Here is a 21,691-nt window from a genome sequence, read left to right as displayed (position 1 = left end):
CTTTAAGTCCAAGAACACTAGTGTGTGTTCTTGGTGTTCTTGGTGTTTTGGAAAAACTAGTCAAAACACAAAAATGGATGGATTAAAGGATGTACAAACACTAGATTAAGTGATATACTAACTTGAAAGGGCTAGAAACACTTACTAGATTGAAGATCTTGAATTAATTCTAGGATGATACTTGAGAGGATTTTTGGAGTTTACTCTTTTGGTAAATGGGGAGTAAACACAAAATGACTAGTTTTTTGGGAGTAAACTCATGCTTAAGGCATGAGTTTACGTTTTTGGATGATTTTTCGACCCAAACATAAAATTTTGGTCGTGAACTTCTAAGACACGAGGTGTTTGCGGTTTTTAAATTTCAAAACCCGAGACGACACTTTCTTTCACCCGTTCGTTTAAAGATTAATTATTAAAATAATCAAATGAACTTAATTTTCCCAAAAACAAGTAAAAGTGAACTTGACTTATAATATGAAGTGATTGACTTTTAGGGTTTCACCGAATGAAAATTCCGGGTTGTCACAGATATGCTGGAAGCCTTTTTGTTTGGTCTTTGCTGGAAAAGATAAGAAGGGTAACGCAAAGAGGTTTTTGTTTCAAGCATGTGAAGTGGAAAGATATACTACATCCCAATATACTAACTTCATTGTTCGTATGAATAATTGTTTTAAGAATAACGAGGGAGATAAAAAGGAATTGAGGAAAATTTTGACATGGTACTCAGAGATTCGAAGGATGATGCATTTTGTTGCACATATTCTCACAAATTGAGAAGTTTGACATGATTACAAAAGGGGAGATTGTAGAGTCGAAATATATTTTAATATGTCGAAGTCTGCGTATTTGTTAATTTTCTATGTTTTCTATGTATTTACTAAGGCTTCTTTTTAACGAAGCTTAATGTCTAGCCTTAGTATTTTTGTACTTTCAGTTTTCTACTCGTGTTCATTGAAAGTTATATGAGCTAAACCGGATCTTATTTAGTTCGTGTGTTCATATTATATTGTTTTACTCTGATTTGATTCTTATACTGGATTAAACACTTCAATAGTTGACCTTGACTATGGACCTTGACTTTGACCAAGGTTGACCTGAGAGTATTTATAGGATGGTGTTAAGTTAATCATTTAATGATTATAGTCAGTTAAGAAGGATCAGTGTGTGGGACATAGTTGACTTCAGCTTACCAAATTAGTATTCGAGAGGTGAGTCATCTCAGCATACCCATGGGTCTAAGGCACCAACGTTGGCCCATTATGTGATTATGGTTTATGTGTTAGTCATTTCTGTGATTTGATATGATATGTGATTGTGTGTTATTGTATGGAAGACCCCGGGGGAAGCCTGTGGCATTGCTTGTAAGACCATATAGGGTTGCCCATGCCAGTCATAGGTAAAGACCGTGTGGGGTAGCCTATGGCATTGTATGTAAGACCATGTGGGGTAAGCCATGCCATTCGTAGGTAAAGATAATGTGGGGTAGCGCATGACGCGATAATGTAAGACCTAGGAGGGAGCCCATGGCATCCTCACAGGTTTATGTATGCATGGCTTATGTATTATATGTAGCTTTTATAGCTAACAAGATATGAGTATTGTGTGTGGTATGCTCTGGAAAACTCACTAAACATTAGCTTACAGGTTGTGGACTTGTTTCAGCTACTTTCGACCCCAAGGACAAATGCAAGGCGTGATGGTGTGGCATGCACTCTCTCCCAGGCGTTTTATGGACACTCTGATATTGGATTAAAAGTTGTATTTGATATATGTTTGAAAACAATTTCGAGCGGAGCCTAATGACGGGCAGGGCCCGATACCGGACCGGGTCCAATGACGGGCAATGCCCATTATTTATTTTGATATGTATGGTAGGTTGTATTTTGGGCAAAACTACTAAGCTTTATTCTTATCCAGTTGCTTATTATTTCAAGCATCATTAGAGTCTATGGGAAGCCGAATGTAGGACGGTACACACGCAACAACAACGTTGATGATTCCATGTTTTCTATAAAACTCTGATTTTTAAAAAATGTAATTTGGAATAAACGGTTTTCTTAATAATGTATTATACATTGGAAAGCATTCATCTTAATAAAAATGAAAAGTTTTGGTTGTGAAATTGGGACGTTTCATTAACTTGCTAGGTAAGCTTCCCAAATACTCCCTTTATGTATCAACATCGGTTAGGTTAAGAAAACGAAGGCTCTTTGTATGTTCATTTTCTCATCAGTAATATACAAGAGCATCGACCAAATTCGTTGCAATTTTGTGTGCTTGATTCACGATTCTTATTCTAATTCTGCATTCGACATTTAGCTGTGGACATCACATCACAATTCCCATAAAAACCGTTGAAAGGAGAAACTAGAGTGCGTCTCCACCAGTTGAATAAATACTATACATTTTGTTTTGATTCTTAGTAAAATGATGTTATTGTCTCCTTTCAATGAAAAATATGTTAATATTTAAGTGAGTAAATTGGTTATTTAAAATTGAAATTAGTTTATACTTAGCTTAATTACACTACCAATAATTTGAAAAATGAAAGGGTCTTTTAATGGATTAGATTTATATTGATTCATAGAAAATTAAAAATAATCATGTTATTCACATTTATAAATATACGTAAATTATAAGATTTATCATATTAATGGGCTATGAACTTATAAAACAAATAATATCAATTATAAATTTATGCTTACTTGTTACATTTTCAAAGATATAATAAAATAGTACACGTTTAGTTTTGTATTTAAATAAAACAATGTTATTGTCTATTTTATATATTTAAGTAACTAATTTGGTGATCTAAAATAAAATTTATTTTATATGTAGCTTATACTATTAATGATTTGAAAATTGAAACTGTATGTTATTCGTTTCGATGTTCAGTCAGTTAGATTAGTAAAAAAAAATCGGTTTTATCGGTTCAATGTTTACTCAGTGTGACTAATCAACAAAATAGGATGACGTCATAAATATGTCATAATTAAATATAAAAAAATATATAAAAAAACTCCAAAATTAAAAGAGCAATAGAATATGAGATTTAAATAAAAATCCAAGAAACAAGAAGGGATGTATAACATTTTGGAACACGAACTCCTTTATGTAATAAATAAGTTATAAGATATAATGAATATAATGAACATGAAAAAATATAGTTACAAGCCGTATATTTTTGTGTTTGGCCACTCTTTTTCTTTTAGTTTTTTCTATATTTATTAAATTATATTTTTGTGAGTGCAGATGAGTGTGGGTAAAGAATGAGAAGAGTCTATCTTCATTATCTCTTCTCGTGTGATTAACCACTCTTTTTCTTGTAGTTTTTTATATATTTATTAAATTATATATCTGTACAAAAATTATAAATTAATATATCAAAATTCATGATATTTTAATTCCTATAAAATGAGTATATAATATTTATGTAAAATATATTTGTATTAAAAAATAAAAAAACAAAAAGTAGTGAAAAAATGATTATTTATTGTATTTCAGTGAAGTAAAAGAAAATGAAGGAAAACTAATGCATATTCATAAAGAAATATTGTTTTCATACATACTGTATAGTCTTATGGGATCAAGTCTCTCTTTGTGACATAAATGGGAGCTTAGTATATATATATATATATATATATATATATATATATATATATATATATATATATATATATATATATATATATATATATATATATATATATTAGTTAGATGAGTAATACATAAAAACGAATAGTACATTAACGGTTTGTACATTTAAGAAGTATTATTACAATCGTTGTTATCAAAATCGTAATACCATATTATCTATAAAAAACGATACCGATCGTACATGAGGTATAATCGTAATATTGTAGGTAGAATCATAAGATCGGCACTGATCCGATCCTTCCTTCCCTTGATTTTTTTTTTATTTTTTTATTTTTTGTGAAAATGAAAATTATTTTTATCACATTATGTTTATATATACTATTTACCAAATTACCCTTTATCATTTTATATTGTGACTTATGACTAATATTTTGAAGTTTTATATTTTTTGAACGAAATATTAAAAGTTTAAATATTTCCATGTTTAAAAAGTATAAATTAAAATTATATTTTATTTTTTAGGATTTTAGGATACGCTTATAAACCTTATAAACCTAAAAGTAATAATATATATGATCCCGATCTTCACATATTGATACAATCAGTAATTTTAAAGAAAAAACTATTTTAAAAATTCTATTCTCCCATCATATTTAAGAGACAAAGTTGCTTTTTAGAATCAAAATCACCTACGCTTTATCCATTGGGAGGAGAATAGGAGATATATGGTAGTGCACATTAATTAAATATATTGAAAAGATCAGTTGCTTAATGAGTAATAATTGACTATATCCACTATATCAATAATAGCTCCCTTACGAAAGATTTTCAGTTGCCAATAAGTAGAAATGGTTTGCACATTAAAAACAATCCATTTTTAGTGCACATTAAAAAAATATATTGAAAAGATTTGATTGCTTGATGTGTAATAATCGACTATATCCCTATACCAATAATAGCTCCCTTATTATAGATTTTCAGTTTGCCTATAAATAGAAAGGTCTTCTCATAAATATAACTACACATCCATTTCGCTCACTCAGCCATGCAGTTCTACCTCATAGTATCAACGATTGTTGCAACAATCTTTTCTATTCTTTTATACCGTTTATTACTCCACAAAAAGAGTGTAAAGACAGGGAAGAACCAAAAACCACCGCAAGCAAAAGGTGCATGGCCGATAATCGGACACTTACACCTTTTAGGTGGACCTGAGCTGCATCAGAAGGTTTTCGGTGACATGGCAGACAAACATGGCCCTATTTTCACCATCAAGCTCGGTGTGCATGAAGCTTTGGTGGTGAACGATGCAGCGATAGCTAAGGAATGCTTTACTACCAACGACAAAGCCTTTGCAAGTCGACCAAAAGCAGAGGCAGCAAAAATCTTGGGCTATAACTATGCTGCATTTGGCCTGGCTCCATATGGTGAATATTGGCGAAAAGTACGCAAGATGGTGGTGTCGGAGGTTCTTTCTCAACGAAGAGTTGAGATGCTTGGACATATTCGAGCTTCAGAAGTTAGAGCATCCCTTAAAGATTTATATGATGGTTGGGTAAAGAACAAACTTGGTAAAAATTCAGAGATGGTGATGGTGGAGATGAAGCAATGGTTTGCGAACTTGATTGTAAACAATATGGTTATGGTAATTATAGGAAAAAGGTTTTCGCTAAATGATAAAGAAGGACTTCAATTTCAGGCTGCGACAAGAAAATTATTTGAATTATTGGGAGCATTTGTGCTTACTGATTTTATACCTTATCTCAGCTATTTCGATGTGGGCGGATACAAAAAGGCAATGAAGACTACTCGGAAGGATTTGGACAAAATATTTGACCGATTTGTAAAGGAGCACAGGCAGGAGAGTAAAACTATACAACAACACGAAGGGAACCAAGACTTCATGCATGTTCTAATTTCCATTATTCAAGGTGTTTTTGAAGAGGAATTAAACGGTGTTGATCATGACACAATTATCAAGGCGACATGTTTAGTAAGCTCGATATTTTTATCTTATTGTTTCTTGATTCATTTAAATATTAGTTTGACTTTTTACCAATAACGTTTGGTGTAAATTCCTATTCGCAGCAACTCCTACTAGCAGGCACCGACACGACACATTTGACATTAACGTGGGCTTTATCGTTGTTACTCAACAACCCAAAAGCATTAGAAACTGCACAAGATGAAATTGATGAACATGTTGGAAGGGAAAGACTTGTAAAGGAATCGGACTTGAAGAACTTAGTCTACCTCAATGCCATCATTAAAGAAACTTTTCGCTTATACCCAGCTGGACCTCTCGCTGTTCCTCATGAGTCACTTGAAGAGTGTAATGTGGGTGGCTACAATATTCCGAAAGGAACTCGTTTGTTACTAAATATTTGGAAGATTCAACGTGACCCAAAGATTTGGTCAGATCCCGACCAATTCAAGCCTGAGAGATTCTTGACAAGTGACAAAGATATCGATGTCAAGGGAAACCATTATGAATTGCTCCCTTTTGGTAGTGGTAGAAGAATGTGCCCTGGTGTTTCCTTTGCACTGCAGGCTTTGGGTTTAACGCTAGCTAGTTTGCTACAACAATTTACGATCAAAAAACCATCAGATGAACTTGTTGATATGACGGAAAGCATGGGTATGACTAACGGCAAAGCAACACCACTTGTTGTCCTTTTGGGCCCTCGTTTATCCACTAATATGTATGAAGGTGGTCCATGATATAGCAAGTTTCAATTATGGTTATCTGATTCAAATAATCATTGCCATGTGTCTTTAATTTCTGCACATTAGTGTGTCTGAAAAGTTTGTTTCAGTTACATAAGTCATTGAGTTGTGATCTGTCATTTTAGTTTTCTTTTAGTTCATGTAATCATGTTTTTTTTTTGTATTTAAGCATTGTAATTTCTCAGTTTCAAGTGGCAATTAAATAAACAATGTTTATGTACAACAGTTATATCAAGTTATATGTTGAGCATAAGCTAGGTTTTGGTCCGTTTCTTTCTTTATCAAGCAAAAGAAAGAAGTTATTAAATGAAACACGTGAGAGAGATATAGTTATGGCAATCAACGTAACGTTACCTAACTTTTAGTAAAACAGTCGTAAAATTTTATTTACAAAACGGATTGGCCCCACCGCAACACCTGACGCAAAATAGTAGTTAACAATTATAATAAAAATGATTAACTAATACACAAAATTAATACTAACTGTGGTGATATTAATAACTATAGTAAAAATGATTAACATTAATACACAAAATCACATACCTAGTTTGTTGCCTTCTCCAAATAATGAAAAGCTTGTTAATCTGTGTCAACTCCCTCATTCTGTTTCACAAATTAGATTATGTAAACTTTAAGTTATGTTCCCAACTTTTTACCATGAATCAAACTGTTAACAGGCATATACATAAATTATACACATTGAACCTTATGGTTATTACCTCTTGTGACTTTGCTTGGTAGTTCTTTCTTGTTGTAGTCATGCTAACTTTTCAATGGGTTCAGGTAATTGGTCGTTGGAAAGAAGAAACCCGACCATTGCCATTATTGATAATTCTAGAATAGGATTGAACGACAAAATTTCGTGAAAGATCTAGATCATTCTATCAATTAGATAACAAATTTCATCAGTTACAAAAGTTTATATGAAGATTGGAAGGCATTACCAATAAAATTATAAAACAAAATATGAATCCCACTTACGGTGAAGGTCAACTGTAAACTGTGAAAAGATCTAATAGTTGGATGTAGAAAGGTGACCCCTTAGGCCCTCTTCATTTTGCTTTCGTTTTCCACCTACTTGTGCACAAGATTAGAGACAGTTGTAAGCCCGTTCTCCGTGTTTGGTATCTAGATGATGGGACTATCATTGGGGATTCAGAGGAGGTGGCTAGAGTGTTGGACACTATCCGGGTGAATGGTCCAGGCTTGGGTCTTGAGTTGAACATCAAGACAACGAATATTTTTTGGCCCTCCTATGATGGTAAGAAGCTTCATGACGATTTATTTCCAACGGATATATGGAGACCTTCTTTGGGGGTGAAACTTCTTGGGGGGGGAGGGAGGGGGTGGTTAGCAGAGACGCAGGGTTTAGTAGCAGGCTGTCCATGAAGAGAGCAGTCAATGCTATTGATTTGATGGGTCTTCTTCCACAACTATGTGACCCGCAAGGTGAGCTCCTTTTGGTTCGATCATATATGGGTATTGCAAAACTTTTCTTTGGTTTAAGGATATGTAAGGCGGTGCACATAGAAGAGACAACTTTGTTCTTTGACAAAGGATTGTGCAGGTCTATCGAGGATACGGTGGTTTGTGGAGGCCCCTTCTTCGGAGACATCCAGTGGCGTCTGGCTTCCTTACCTATTCGATTCGGTGGTTTGGGTTAGGACTCGGTATACGAGGTTTCCTCTATGCATTTGTAGCCTCGAGGGCCCAATCATGGGCATTACAAGACCACATCTTACGTGACAGTGGCATATGTGGTATGTACCTTGATTACCTATTTGCTATGACTCGTTTTCGCAATACGATTTCGGGATTCAGCTGTAGCTGTTTCAATAATAAGGCACCCCCGATATCCCAAAAAGCATTGGTGTGTGCCCTTTTTAGCTAAATCGTCAAAAATATGGAAGTCGACTTCGAAATGACTGCTAGACATAAAGTAGTTTTTGAGTGTCTTCGGGCACCTCATGCTAAGGATTTTCTGCTAACTATCCCTATTGAGGGCCTCGACCAACATATGTCTCATGTAGAGTATCGAACTATCTGTAACATCCGGGTTCTCTGGTATTCTATATTGTTCATTATTTTTTAGTTAAAAAGAAGGGCTCGACGAGTTGGCGCCTACACTCGTCGAGTAGGAACACAATTTGATGAATGGATTAGTGATTCTCGACGAGTCTGCACTGGCGGCGGAAACCCTAAATCTCGGGGTCTGTGCCCTGTTTAAAGACCTTTACGGCCTTCATTTGCAGCCATTACACCTCTGAGAAAACCTAGAGAGCAGAGGGAACGTTTGTAGTGCAAGAGGAGGGCTTCATTATTATTTGGTGTGTTTTAACAAAGGGAAGGGAGGACTTCAAGCTAGGCAGTCTCGTGGGACTCAAATCTTCCATCATTTGGTGCAGAGTTGTTGTGGGAGGTATGGATTCATGTCCATTTCCATTGAGTATAGAATCTAGGGCTTTTCTCCTCTTTTTGGTAAGAGATCTGGTGTATGAGATGTCCTCTTGTGACAATATCATCAGATCTGGACCTTGAGAGGTCCAGAGAGTCCTTATTCTCCAGCTTTATGCGGTCCTTTATGAATTTGGGGCTTAGGTTAGCATATTAAGGGTTATTTTGGCATATAGAGGTGATAGTGTGATGCATGGGCCTAAAGTTTGAACCTTTACGTGATTATCATGCTTGGGAAGGTCATATCTATAGATTAGAGAAGCAGATCTGACCTCAGAAGTTCATTTGAGTATGATCATGGAAGCAACTTGCCGAGTTCATAAGTGGACTCGACGAGCCGAGTCGGGGTTGCCCCGTGATTTGTGACAGGAGGAACCCGTCGACTGGAGGGATGACTCGACGTGTCATGAGAGGCTAGAATGATTCAGAGGACCCGCATGGACTCGCCGATTCGCCCATGTGCACTCGACGAGTCGGGTCAAAGTTTGACCGTTGATTTTAGTTGACCTTAGGGTTTGGGCAAGACTAATTCAAGAGAATTAAGGGAATGGTAGAATGGTCTTCTACCCAATCCTTAGGGATGAGACTACGAGACAGTATTGATCGGGAATGTTATTTGAATGATAGGAGGAGGCTAGGTCGGGACGTTGAGCATGAGAGTTTATCCGACTTCATTGAGGTGAGTCTTCTCACTGTACTATACCTGGAAGGGTACCCATGTGTGACCGGAAGGTCTTATATGCTATGAGATATATGTGTTGTATGTCGTTATATGTTATGTATGTTATGTATGATAGGGGCCGGAAGGTCAAGATGATATGGACCGGAAGGTCAAGAGGTTACGGACCGGAAGGTCGATACGGGTAGGACCGGAAGGTCTACCGGGATTCGAGACGGAAGTCCCTTGAGATACTTGGAGCGGAAGGTCCCACAAAGTTATGGCCTGGAAAGGCGTATGTGTTGTATGTGGTATTTTGGGGAACACACTAAGCATTTATGCTTACGGTTATTGTGTTATGTGTTTCAGGTACTAGCGGGGATCGCGGGAAGGCGCCGACATGATCCGTACACACTCATAAAGATTATGTTGAGATTCTTGGAATTTTTATGTTATGATAACATTGGATACATTATGTTTTAGGATTGTCTTTGATGATTAAAAGTATGATTTAAAAATGAAAATTTGTTTCGAAAATTTACATTGTTACAACTTGGTATCAGAGCCTTGGTTTGAGGGATTCGGATGCATCTTCGGATGTATTTGAACTCAAACTCAGGATTTGAGAAAGTTTTTCATAAAATAAACATTTTTTCTAAAGATGTAAAAGAATTTGAGAAAAGTAGAAGGAAGTAGTGTGTACGATCAGCCAGCACCCGAACGGTGATTTCCTAAAATACCCTTACATTATGTGTTATGAGATATGTTATGCTATGTTATGCTAAAGTAGGCTAGGTATTTGTAATTAGACTAGAGTGGCCTGATTTGTGATGCCTTAGCCTAGGAAGATTTCTGCTGCTATGAGATGCTTGAGAGTGAGTAGGTAGCAGTGATAAGCTTATGAGAGGTCTACCGAACGGTAGCCTATCCTAGTGATATGTAGAGTACTTGTGATCTGGGATCTAAGGAGGAGGACTTGGGGTGAATACTGATGCGGTGTGGATGGTAGTATAGGGCTCGTACTACTGAAGACACCGGATCAGTGCGCAGTCCAAGTAAGAATCCTTAGGGTAGTAGGGAAGAAGTAGGGTTGAGTTATCAAATGCGAGTATGTTCGAGCGAGTCTCTGATATTTTATGTTGTATTTAAGAGACATCATGGTTGGGACATGCCACATACCTGAGACGAGTGGCATGAGTGACGAGGAACTTTCTCAGATGATCCATGATAAGGTGGCAGTAGCAATTCGAGCCGAGATTCCAGAGATGTTTGGGTCTATCAAGAACACATTGATTGAGACCTTTAATGAGCAGTACGCAACGGTTACTGAGGTTGCAGCTGTGGTTGCTGCTAGGCCTCAGGGAGGTGACTCGTTTTTGTTTTGGGAGTTCAGCAACACGAAGCCACCAGAGTTTGACGGGACGCAGGATCTGATCGTTGCAATGAGATGGATTTCTGATATCGAGGGATGCTTCTACACGTTTTCATGTCCGGAGCATCTGAGGGTACGGTTCTCGTTGAACCAGCTTCGCTTGGGAGCGAAGGACTGGTGGATGTTCGTAACGGCGAGCTTCACTTTTGTAGAGATTTCAGAGGTGACCTGGGAGAGGTTCACCACCATGCTCAGAGGTGACGGCGAGCTTCACTCTTGCACTGATTTTGTTACTGTGATCACCAGGAAGTTTCATGAGAGGGTGATGTTCTGCCCTGAGCAGGTGTCTACCGAGAAGGAACGCATGAGCCGGTATTTGAGCATTATGTGGAGGGATATTCGGGTGTTCGTATCGAACTCGACTTACCGGACATTTGCTGATCTCCAGGCAAATGCCCGGAAGGGGAGATTGAGTTGGAGACTCAGGCTAAGGAGGAGGTCGAGTCTCAGGGGATGGATCGTGTCACAACCTGAAAACCGAAGGCGGAAACATTTCCGGGGTTGACTCCATGTTGAGTATCAAATCCAATGTACATAGTAAGTAAAGTAAACAACCATTACATTACATATAGAAAAGTTTTACATTTGTTTCAAAAGAAAAAGTTATACATGTGATATATAGTATATATGAACAACACGAAACGAGTCTTCTAAGAACTTTGTCTTCGCACAAAAGGATCTTCGGGTACCTGTCTAACACGGACCTGAGAATACAAGCGGTTTGAAAATCAGCATAAAGTTGGTGAGTTCATAAGCGGTTAGTTTTTCTGAAAATGTACGAGTTCCATTGGTTTCCTGAAAAAGTGGTTATCCAAGAAAATCCCATATTTTATTATGTAAAGTTAGTTTCCAAATCCGAAAGTAAAGTAAACGATGTACGATGAAAACATGATTGTTCTTGTGAATTATAGATCAGTTGTTTAACTTGTTATGCTTTTCTAGTTACGTAATGCTGATACTCATGAAGAACCCCATGTTCTCCTGATTGTGTGTGTGTGAACTATTACCAATTCTAATTATGTTCAGTGTCCTCCCCAGGAAAACCCCATGTTTTCCTGACTGTGTGTGTGTATCTTTACCGATTCTGGTTATGTTTAGTGTTCTTCCCAGGAAAACCCCATGTTTTCCTGACTGTGTGTGTATGTGTGCCTGTCATCCTTGAACATATATTAGTTTTATTACGTACATAAAACTAATAAATACTCGTAAAGTGTTAATAATCCTGATTGCGAGTCCTTAACCATACTCAGACTAGATATGACTCGGACCAGGGCCAGTATCCTTTTTATGACTTTCGTCACCCTTGAACCTTTCGGTTCGGCTGTAGCTAACAGCCAGGTGTGGGATTGTCAGTCCCGTATAGATCTATACACTCAAGTCATGCTCTCCTATGTTCGGAGATTCTGGTTACAGGGTTAGTCCTCCACTATCTCGTGCCATGGAATTGTTACAAGGACGTATCTCCAATCTTTAAGATTAGTCTTTACTTTTTGACTAGGAAAGTAGTATTTACGTCTAGCTATGTTCTACGTACCTGTCCTTTACACTCGAGCCTAGGTGTTTTATTTAGGACATTACACTCGAGCCTAGGTGTTATCTAATGATGATTTTCCTTTACACTCGATCCTAGGTGTATTATTATTAAGGACATTACAATTGTTTTGTGTGTCATGATGGTGTTTATCTTTCACACTCGAGCCTAGGTGTATTGTTAAGGACATACAGATGTTTTATGTTTTCTGATGGTGTCTGTCTTTTACACTCGAAACTAAGTGTTTTATTACAGACATTACAAAATTTTATGTGTTCTATCAATATAAGTGTGAACAATCATATGTAAAGTATACAATATAACAGTGTATAATAAGAATTGAAAATCAGGTTAAAACAAACAACTCTGCAAGTTAAAACAATTTGTTAAAACGTTTTCAATTCTTAAAAATGTACAATTATGAAACCATTTAACTGAAATCATGTGATTGAGTACAAGATATTCTTGTACTTTTGCTTGTATTCCCCCCTGAAAACATTGAAAAACCATTGAAAAAGGGTAGGGGTATGAACTCACCGGACGCGAAAGTGTGTCGATTTCGGATGCTAAACGTCAAATCGAGGCCTGATAACACGCGAGGTTCCTATGTAACAGGAAATGGCATACAAATATATCTAATTAGATTCACAAACTCTAATTAGATATGAAGTTACACTCCAACGAACGAAAACACCTCAAAACGGGTGTTTGGAGTGACCCAGGTGACATCTACGGACGGGAATTGAAGCGAGGGACTTGGGATTTGAGTTTACTCCCCAAGAGTAAACTTCCTAACGAATTTATGGCCTAAACACTACCCACACATGAGTTCACAGCCGTGAACTCATGTTGGCAAGGGTTATGGAGCTTAATGGGTCACAAATGGCTAATATCACTTGGAATTGCTTGGAATAATTTTTCCTAAGGCTTGGAATTAATTTAAAACATCAAATAACACACTTAAGGGAGTTTATGGCCTTGGCATGGAGCCTATGGCCGTAAACTCTCATACTCCTTTGAATATGTGTTTTTAAGGTTCCAAAGTTAATCACATGTGATTCTAAAAATTCCTACAAGCCTTGAAATGATTTTTGGGCACAATTTGATATACTTTTAGGAGTTTACGGCCTTGGAGCATGTTCTATGGCCGTAAACTCTCATATGTGAGGTTTTGTTATGTTTAAAGCCCTTAAACTATTTTTGGTTGGTCCTATGATTTATTCTAAGGCTTTTGGTGGTGTTGGATGGCTTTCTAACACCTTGAAAATGAGTTTACACCCATGATTGAGGAGTTTACGGCCCAAGCACATGCCTTGGCCGTAAACTCATACAAACCCTTCAAAATTCATGTCTAAGGTGTTCTAGGTCTGTAGGGTTTCAAAGCACTCTATGGATGATGGCAATGGGCCCCTTGATGAAGTGTAGGTTAAAAGCCCAAGACTTGTATTTTCCCTATAAATAGTCATGTATTATTCATTATTAGGGTTAAGAGTGAGGCAAAATGTAGCCGCCACGTGAGGTTTCTTATGTAGTGTTAGATTCTTTAGTCTATGCTGAAGTGTAATTTATTCCTCATATTTGAATAAATCGAGTGATCATTCGACATATCTTCATATTTGTGTTTGTTCTTATTTTCCGCATCTTGTTCATCAAATCTCAATTAGGGTGTTAATCCCAACAAGTGGTATCAGAGCGGGTCTTTGAAGATCTATTGATTTTTGAAGTATCGGTTCTTGATTTGATGATTTTGTACACGATTTATTGAAGATTATTCGTGTTTTGGCGGTATGGAATAAAGAATTGTGTTCGATCTACTGTTCATGGAGATTTATCTGGGTAATTTGTTCTAATTCATTACTTCTTGTATTCTATGATCAGATCTGGTCAGTTGTTCAATTCATAAACAATATATTACAATGACAGATCAAGTTCCATTTATTTTTCCCAATTGTTTTTGATCTATATTCATTCAGCCGATAACTGTTCTTGAGCAAAAAAAAATTATCACTATTCATTCGTTCCATTCATTGGGCTCTTTGTGTTCGTTTAATGTTCATTTTTTAGCGCACATAGTTGTTGAAATCGTAAGTCTTAATCCATAATTCAAAGTCTTTCATTCAAACAAAGCGTTCATCTCACGTCGATTACAAACTCTTATTGGATTTCATCATTCTCTATTCGTGTCGCTAGTCGCTTTGTTCTTGTTCATGTGTTTTCTTCTTAACATCGATTTTTTTAACCATTCATAATGATTTTTTTTTTCTGAAAGTGAACCATCCCTTTTATCATCGACTGAGATTTTGGATCCAATATTGTTCTTTGATATTCTTATTGATAAATCGATATTTTTTTGAGAACCGATGATGAACACACGATGAATATAGGGAGTTTATACTGATTTTCGATTAAATGTGATGATTGATCTGGAAATCGATCTGTTGAGTCCGGAAATTATGTTGAAGAAAATTTAATCTTGTTTGGCGTTACCTGATGTCGATGGTCAGCGCTAAATGTCAAATTTAGAATTGTGAGCTTATTTGTGCAAACGGACTCCCTGCGAACTTAATTGCAATCGTAATCGGAAGTATGATGCGAACGAATGGAATCAGAATTAGAACTCAATTGGAATTATTTGAGCAGATGTTCTTGATGGTCAATGCTAAAAGTCAAAATTGGTGTGATTGGCCTTACCTGGGAACGATATAAGAATCGTAGTTCCAGTCGGGTCGGAACTGAAATAATTGATAGTGTCGATTTGATTCAGAATAGTTATTGCGAACCAGTGCTTGGAACGATGGGGCTGATCGGAATCAAAATTCTTGTTTTTGTTTGTGAGTGTTTGGAATCAGGTCGTTTTGCTATGTTCGCATTTACTGGTCACAGTGGAATTGTTGCGAACGGCCTCACTCACGAGCTTCAAAATTCAGATCAGAATTGGAATGAGATGTTGTATGGCGTGGCATTTGTAACTATGCGATCGGAACGAAGGGATGTTCAGAGTTTCGAAATATTGGTTGATCTCCGAATTGGTCTTTGGAATTAAGTCGTTGTTGTTGTTCGTTCGTATTTAATCAAATGGGGAAGAAGATGCTTTAATGTTTCATATTTGATCCCTATAACTCCAGCGAAGTGGCACTTTTGGTCCTTGTTGATTTCACAGTTTAATATTTTTGGACCAATTCCAGATTTTGTTGCAAATAAAGGGGTATATTGATGCAGAATTACCATTCCAGCCCCTGTCTTTCAGCAAGTGACAGTTTCGGCCTAATATTAAGAAAATTTTACTACTTTGAGGGCCGATGAACAGTTTTTAATTCTTTAACGCACATATTTTTTCCGTGAACAGAAAAATAAAGATTCCATCAAGTCTTGGCGGTTCGGAAAGTCATTTTTCGTGATAATGTCAAATTTTTCACGACTTTTTCGGATTTTATACTTCATTGTGTATATCATTTTGTTGCGGGGGAGCTTAGTAATTTTTTTATCCATTCAAAATCATTCTCATGACCATTCAAAGGTTTTATAATCATGTTTTTTATTATAAATCGGGGGAGAATTTGGTATGACCATTCGAAATTGGATTTGTGACTTTCCAAAGTTGAAGATTTTTTATAAAGCTTGTGGTAGAATTATGAAGGTAGCTTTTACAGCGGAAGTTCTTCATCGAGCTCTGCTAAAGCTTTTACAGAGAAGTATCCTTTACAGCGGAAGTTCTTTATTGAGCTCTGCTAAGGACTTGTTATATCTCCGACTCTAGTATTTTCTCGATCAAGTGGCGTTACGAATCTTAAAGTTTGGGTTGTTACATGATATTTTTTGATGGCTTATATCATTAGCTTATTTGAAGATCAATGTGACTTGGAGGGGGAGCTCTTCACAGTCAAGAAGTGATTCAGGTTCTTTGTTCTGAAATGGGTTTTTATGGCGAGCTTGGTTTTCATGAAGATTTTTTTGGGATTACATTCGAAAATGAAGTTTAAAGACATTACTTCAGTGCTTGATTTATATATACTAGAGCCCGTGTTTGAAGACTATTCAAGAATCAAGATTCGTGGATTGCTTCATCTATTCCTCGTTGCAAGATCTTTTTATTTGCTAGATGCTTGTTTTGGAAGTTAAAGCATTGTCATCCATTCCATACTTTGAGGGGGAGATTGTAGGGTTTCAAAGCACTCCATGGATGATGGCAATGGGCCCCTTGATGAAGTATAGGTTAAAAGCCCAAGACTTGTATTTTCCCTATAAATAGTCATGTATTATTCATTATTAGGGTTAAGAGTGAGGCAAAATGTAGCCGCCACGTGAGGTTTCTTATGTAGTGTTAGATTCTTTAGTCTATGCTGAAGTGTAATTTATTCCTCATATTTGAATAAATCGAGTGATCATTCGACATATCTTCATATTTGTGTTTGTTCTTATTTTCCGCATCTTGTTCATCAAATCTCAATTAGGGTTTTAATCCCAACAAGGTCCATTACCAATATTCTAAAAGTCATATCTAAGTCTTGTTTGAGTCATGGAAGGGTTTAAGGGCTCAAAAACCCTTTAAATATGGGTTCACGGCCTAAGCACCATCCTGGGCCGTAAACTCATATACAAGCCTCTAAATCATGAATAAATCTCGAATTTGAAGGTCCAATATGATGCAAAAAGTTTATAGGCAGGTACCTTGAAGATTTGAGATCTTAAACTCAAGATTTGGACCTTTAAATCTAGTTTGAGGAGATAGGTTGGATTGATAGTTGTAAAATGGAGAAAAAGCTTCAAAATGGAGACTTGGATCACTTTAAATAATGTCCATGTTCGGGACACGGTAGAATTCTACCCGATACCGGCGTTAGACGGGGCTTTTGGTCGCACCCGGCCAATTTTCCGTAACCCGATATGGTTGATTCTAGAAATGTTCTGATCATTAATATGAGGTTGTTAGAATGATTTCTAATGGTATTAAGACACTTATTAAGCCATAAAATAAAACCCACATTAACGACTTAATAAAAGGCCGGAAACGGAAACGAAATCGGAAACGACGATTGGATGATCGGAACGAGTTGTGAAAAGGGTTTCAATTAGGGATATAAATTTCGGGTTGTTACAGATCGACGGCCGACACAGTCTCAACCGACAGCCAAGCAGGCTAAGCCCGCCGATTCGAGATCTGGAGGTCAAAAGGGTCGCACTTGCGGGAAGTGCGGCAAGGGACATGACGGGGTTTGTCGATCAGGTTCTTGCTACAAATGTGGCAAGGAGGGGCATATAGCCAAGGATTGCCCCAATGGGTTCATGGTTTGCTTTCATTGCAACCAGATGGGCCATCGGAAGGCCGAGTGTCCGCAGCTGCGGGGGACAACACAGGGAGCACCGTAGGGATCTGCCCCTGTCGCCATGCGAGCTACTGAGGTTCGGCCGGTGAAAGCCGAGGCACCGAAGGCTCACGGGTGAGCCTTCCAGTTGACAGCGGAGGAGGTCCGCACAACGCCCGATGTCGTGGCTGGTACGTATTCTTTCATTTATTTATGTTGAGTTATGATATGATGCTTATTTTATGATATGCATAGGTACTTTTCTTGTGAATTATTTACCTGCTTTGGTGTTATTTGACTCGGGTGCGAGATGATCATTTTTTTTTAACTTTTAGTCAGCACATCAGTATCCGACGATAGGCGTTGAGGCGACCTCTACGGGTTTCTATAGTTGAGAGCGAGTGGTGTATGCTTCGGATGTGATTCGAGGATGTGTACTCAAGATCTTAGGTGTTGAGTTCCCGATAGATCTGGTCCCAATCGCAATGGGGGACGTGTGTGTCATAGTGGGCATGGATTGGTTGAGCCAATTTGGGGCTGTTATAGACTGCGAGTGATAGTTGGTGACCTAGTGGGGGAGTACTTACGGTGTACGGCGAGGGTACCCGATGCAGGTCAGCATTTTGTTTAGCTGCCAGAGCGAGACAGAGTTTACAGCAGGGTTGCAACGGGTTTGTAGCCTATGTGATGGACACACGAGTGGCTGTCGGGAGGCCGAGTTCGATTGATGATATTCCGATAGTGCGCGAGTTCCCGGATGTTTTTCCCAAGGAGTTGTTGGGTGTGCCTCTCGAGAGGCAGGTAGAGTTCCGCATCGATTTGGTTCGGGGGGCAGCGCCTATCGCCAAGGCGCCTTATCGCCTTGCGCTGCCAGAGATGCAGGAGTTATGCTCGCAACTTCAGGAGCTGTTGGGAAAGGGGTTTATTAGACTGAGTAGTTCACCATGGGGAGCGCCGATCCTTTTTTTCAAGAAAAAGGATGGTTCACACTGGATGTGCATTGATTACCGAGAGTTGAACAAGTTGACGATCAAGAACCGTTATCCATTACCGAGGATCGACGATCTGCTTGATCAGTTGCAGGGAGCATCTTGGTTCTCTAAGATAGACTTGAGGTCGGGATATCATCATATGAGAGTGCGGGATGAAGATATCCAGAAGAAGGCATTCAAAACTCGTTATGGGCATTACGAGTTCGTGGAGAGGCCTTTTGGGCTCACCAATGCACCGACAACGTTCTTGGATCTCATGAACAGGGTGTGCAGGCCGATGCTGGATCGGTCGGTGATCATGTTCATCGATGAGATTCTGGTATATTCGAGATCTAGAGAGCAGCATGAGGAGCATCTTAGAGAGATTCTCGGGGTATTGAGATCGGAGAGGCTTTTCGCCAAATTCTCCAAATGTGATTTTTGGTTACGAGAGGTCCAATTCTTTGGACACCTCGTTAACCAAAATGGGATATTAGTCGACCCGGCCAAAATTGAGGCGGTTATGAGGTGGGAGGTGCCGATATCACCCACCGAGATCAGGAGTTTTTTAGGATTGGCCGGCTATTATCGAAGATTTATCTGGGATTTCTCCAAGATCGTCGTGCCTCTCACTAGGTTGACCCGGAAGGGTGTTGCTTTTTCGTGGGGTCTGGAGCAAAAGACCTCGTTTGAGACACTTCTCCGGAGATTATGCGAGGCCCCGGTGTTATCCCACCCAGAAACGATGGAGGATTTTGTGGTGTATTGTGACGCATCGATATCGGGGTTGGGTGTAGTGCTTATGCAGAGGGGGCATATGATAGCATATGCATCGAGGCAGCTGAATCCTCATGAGATGAGGTATTCCACCCACGATCTGGAGTTAGGGGAAGTGGTGTTCGTCCTCAAGATCTGGCGTCACTATGTGTATGGGGTTCGGTGTACCATATACACGGACCACAAGAGCTTTAAAGTATTTGATGGATCAGCCAACCTGAATATGCGCCAGAGGAGATTGTTGGATGTGGTAAAGGATTACGATTGTGAGATCCTGTACCACCCAGACAAAGCTAATGTTGTAGCTAATGCCCTGAGCCGTAGGTTAGAGAGTGCTCCGATTCGAGACATTTGTACGCGGTTGACAGTGATGACTCCGATGCTGGACACCATTCTCGAGGCCCAGGCTGAGGTCCTGATACCGGAGAACTGCAAGTGGGAGTGGGTGATCGGGCAGGTGTCTGAGTTTGTTACCGATAACCGAGGTTTGATGACCTTTCAAGGTCGGATTTGGGTGCCGTATGCAGGCGGGGCACATACCATTCTGATGTAGGAGGCGCACACATCGAGATGTACGTTTCACTTCCAGGTTTTGGAAGAAGTTCAATGAGGAGTTGGGTACGAGACTGCATTTCAGTATCGCTTCCCACCCACAGACGGACGTACAGAGTGAGCGGACGATTCAGATGCTCAAGGGCATGCTCCGAGCATGTGTGATGGACTTCGGGGGAAGTTGGGACACGTATTTATCATTGGCTGAGTTCTCCTATATCAATAGCCACCATTCGAGTATTGGTATGCCTCCCTTCGAGTTGTTGTATGGGAGGAGATGTCGGACTCCTATTTGCTGGGGAGAGGTAGGGCAACGCGTGATGGGCAGCACTGAGATAGTGCTCCAGACGATCGAGCAGATACAACAGCTTAGACAGAGGTTGTTAATGGCTCTGAGTCGCCAAAAGAGTTATACGGATAGGCGACGATCCGAGCTTGAGTTCCAGGTGGGAGACTTCGTACTCCTGAAGGTATCTCATTGGAAAGGAGTGATTCGATTCAGGAGGAGGGGCAAGTTCGGTCCCCAGTATAATGGGCCGTTCAGGGTGACCGCAAGGGTGCGCAGGGTAGCATATCGGTTGGAGCTACCTGCAGAGTTGAGCCAGATTCATGATACCTTCCACGTGTCTCAGTTGAGAAAGTGTATAGCCGATGAGTCGGTAGTGGTGCCGCTGGAGGATATTCAGGTGGATGCGAGCCTGAATTATGTTGAGAGACCAATCGCGATCTGGGATCGGAAGATCAAGGTTCTAAGGAACAAGGAGGTCTCCCTGGTTCAGGTCCAGTGGCAACATCGGATAGGGTCCGAGCTGACTTGGGAGCCGGAGTTGGAGATGCGGAAGCAGTACCCCGAGTTTTTTGTCGAGCGAGACTTCGAGGACGAAGTCTGATTCTATTGGGGGAGAATTGTAAATCTGGATTCCCAGGTATTCTATATTGTTCATTATTTTTTAGTTAAAGAGAATGACTCAGTGAGTTGGCGCTTAGACTCGTCAAGTAGGAACGCGATTTAATGATAGTGATTGGACTCGACGAGTCGGTTTGGGACTCAACGAGTCTGTGCTGGCGGCGAAAACCCTAAATATCGGGGTCTGTGCCCTATTTAAAGGCCTTTATGGCCTTCATTTGCGGCCATTACACCCCTGAGAAACCCTAGAGAGAATGTTTGTAGTGCCATAGGAAGGCTAATTCATCATTATTTTGTGTGTTTTAGCAACGGGAAGGGAGGACTTCGAGCTAGGCAGTCTTGTAGGACTCAAATCTTCCATTATTTGGTGTAGAGCGGTTGTGGGAGGTAAGGATTGTAAAAACCCGAAATTTCCATCCAGTTCAGTCTAACACTTCTTTGAAAGTCAAACTCATTGTTGTTATCTTTTAGCACAATTAGAAGTTTATTCGAGCATTCTGAGCCTTGTACAGTTAAGGAATAAGTGTCGGGGTTAATCGACTGAAGTTTTAGCTCAAAGAAATGACCTTAAACACTCATGCAAGGAGTTCACGGCCAACACATGGGAGTTTACGGCCGTAAACTCCATGTGGGCCGTAAACTCTTGCTTATATGATGAAAAGGTGGTCATTTGTTCATTCCTCCCTTCCATTGGCCCAAATCCTCTCAAGTGTCATCCCGATCTTCATCCCCGATCTTCAAACTCGTAAGATTATTGTCTTAACTAGTTGATCTCTTGCATG

At 39.1% G+C, this 21,691-nt stretch overlaps 1 protein-coding gene across 1 annotated transcript; it reads left to right on the top strand.

Annotated features, from left to right (window-relative positions):
* The first annotated feature begins 4,608 nt into the window (after positions 1 to 4,608).
* Positions 4,609 to 6,547, top strand: LOC145096823 (demethylepipodophyllotoxin synthase-like). The gene is made up of 2 exons (XM_079034187.1): positions 4,609 to 5,590; positions 5,686 to 6,547. The coding sequence occupies exons 1-2, from the start codon at positions 4,643 to 4,645 to the stop codon at positions 6,316 to 6,318; spliced, it is 1,581 nt and encodes a 526-aa protein (XP_078890313.1). The 5' UTR covers positions 4,609 to 4,642; the 3' UTR covers positions 6,319 to 6,547.
* Positions 6,548 to 21,691: the final 15,144 nt, after the last annotated feature.

Source organism: Lactuca serriola, chromosome 4 (genome assembly GCF_051521515.1).
Source record: "Lactuca serriola cultivar US96UC23 chromosome 4, Lser_US96UC23_V15, whole genome shotgun sequence".
NCBI classification, from domain to species: Eukaryota; Viridiplantae; Streptophyta; class Magnoliopsida; order Asterales; family Asteraceae; genus Lactuca; species Lactuca serriola.
The sequence above is the reverse complement of the archived record's forward strand: the minus strand, read 5'-3'. Positions and strand labels throughout refer to the sequence as shown.

Excerpts from the sequence above, each read along its gene's own strand:
- LOC145096823 (XM_079034187.1), top strand. The coding sequence starts at position 4,643 with ATGCAGTTCTACCTCATAGTATCAACGATTGTTGCAACAATCTTTTCT. Across the intron at positions 5,591-5,685 it reads TTATCAAGGCGACATGTTTA|CAACTCCTACTAGCAGGCAC; the intron begins GTAAGCTCGATA and ends TCCTATTCGCAG.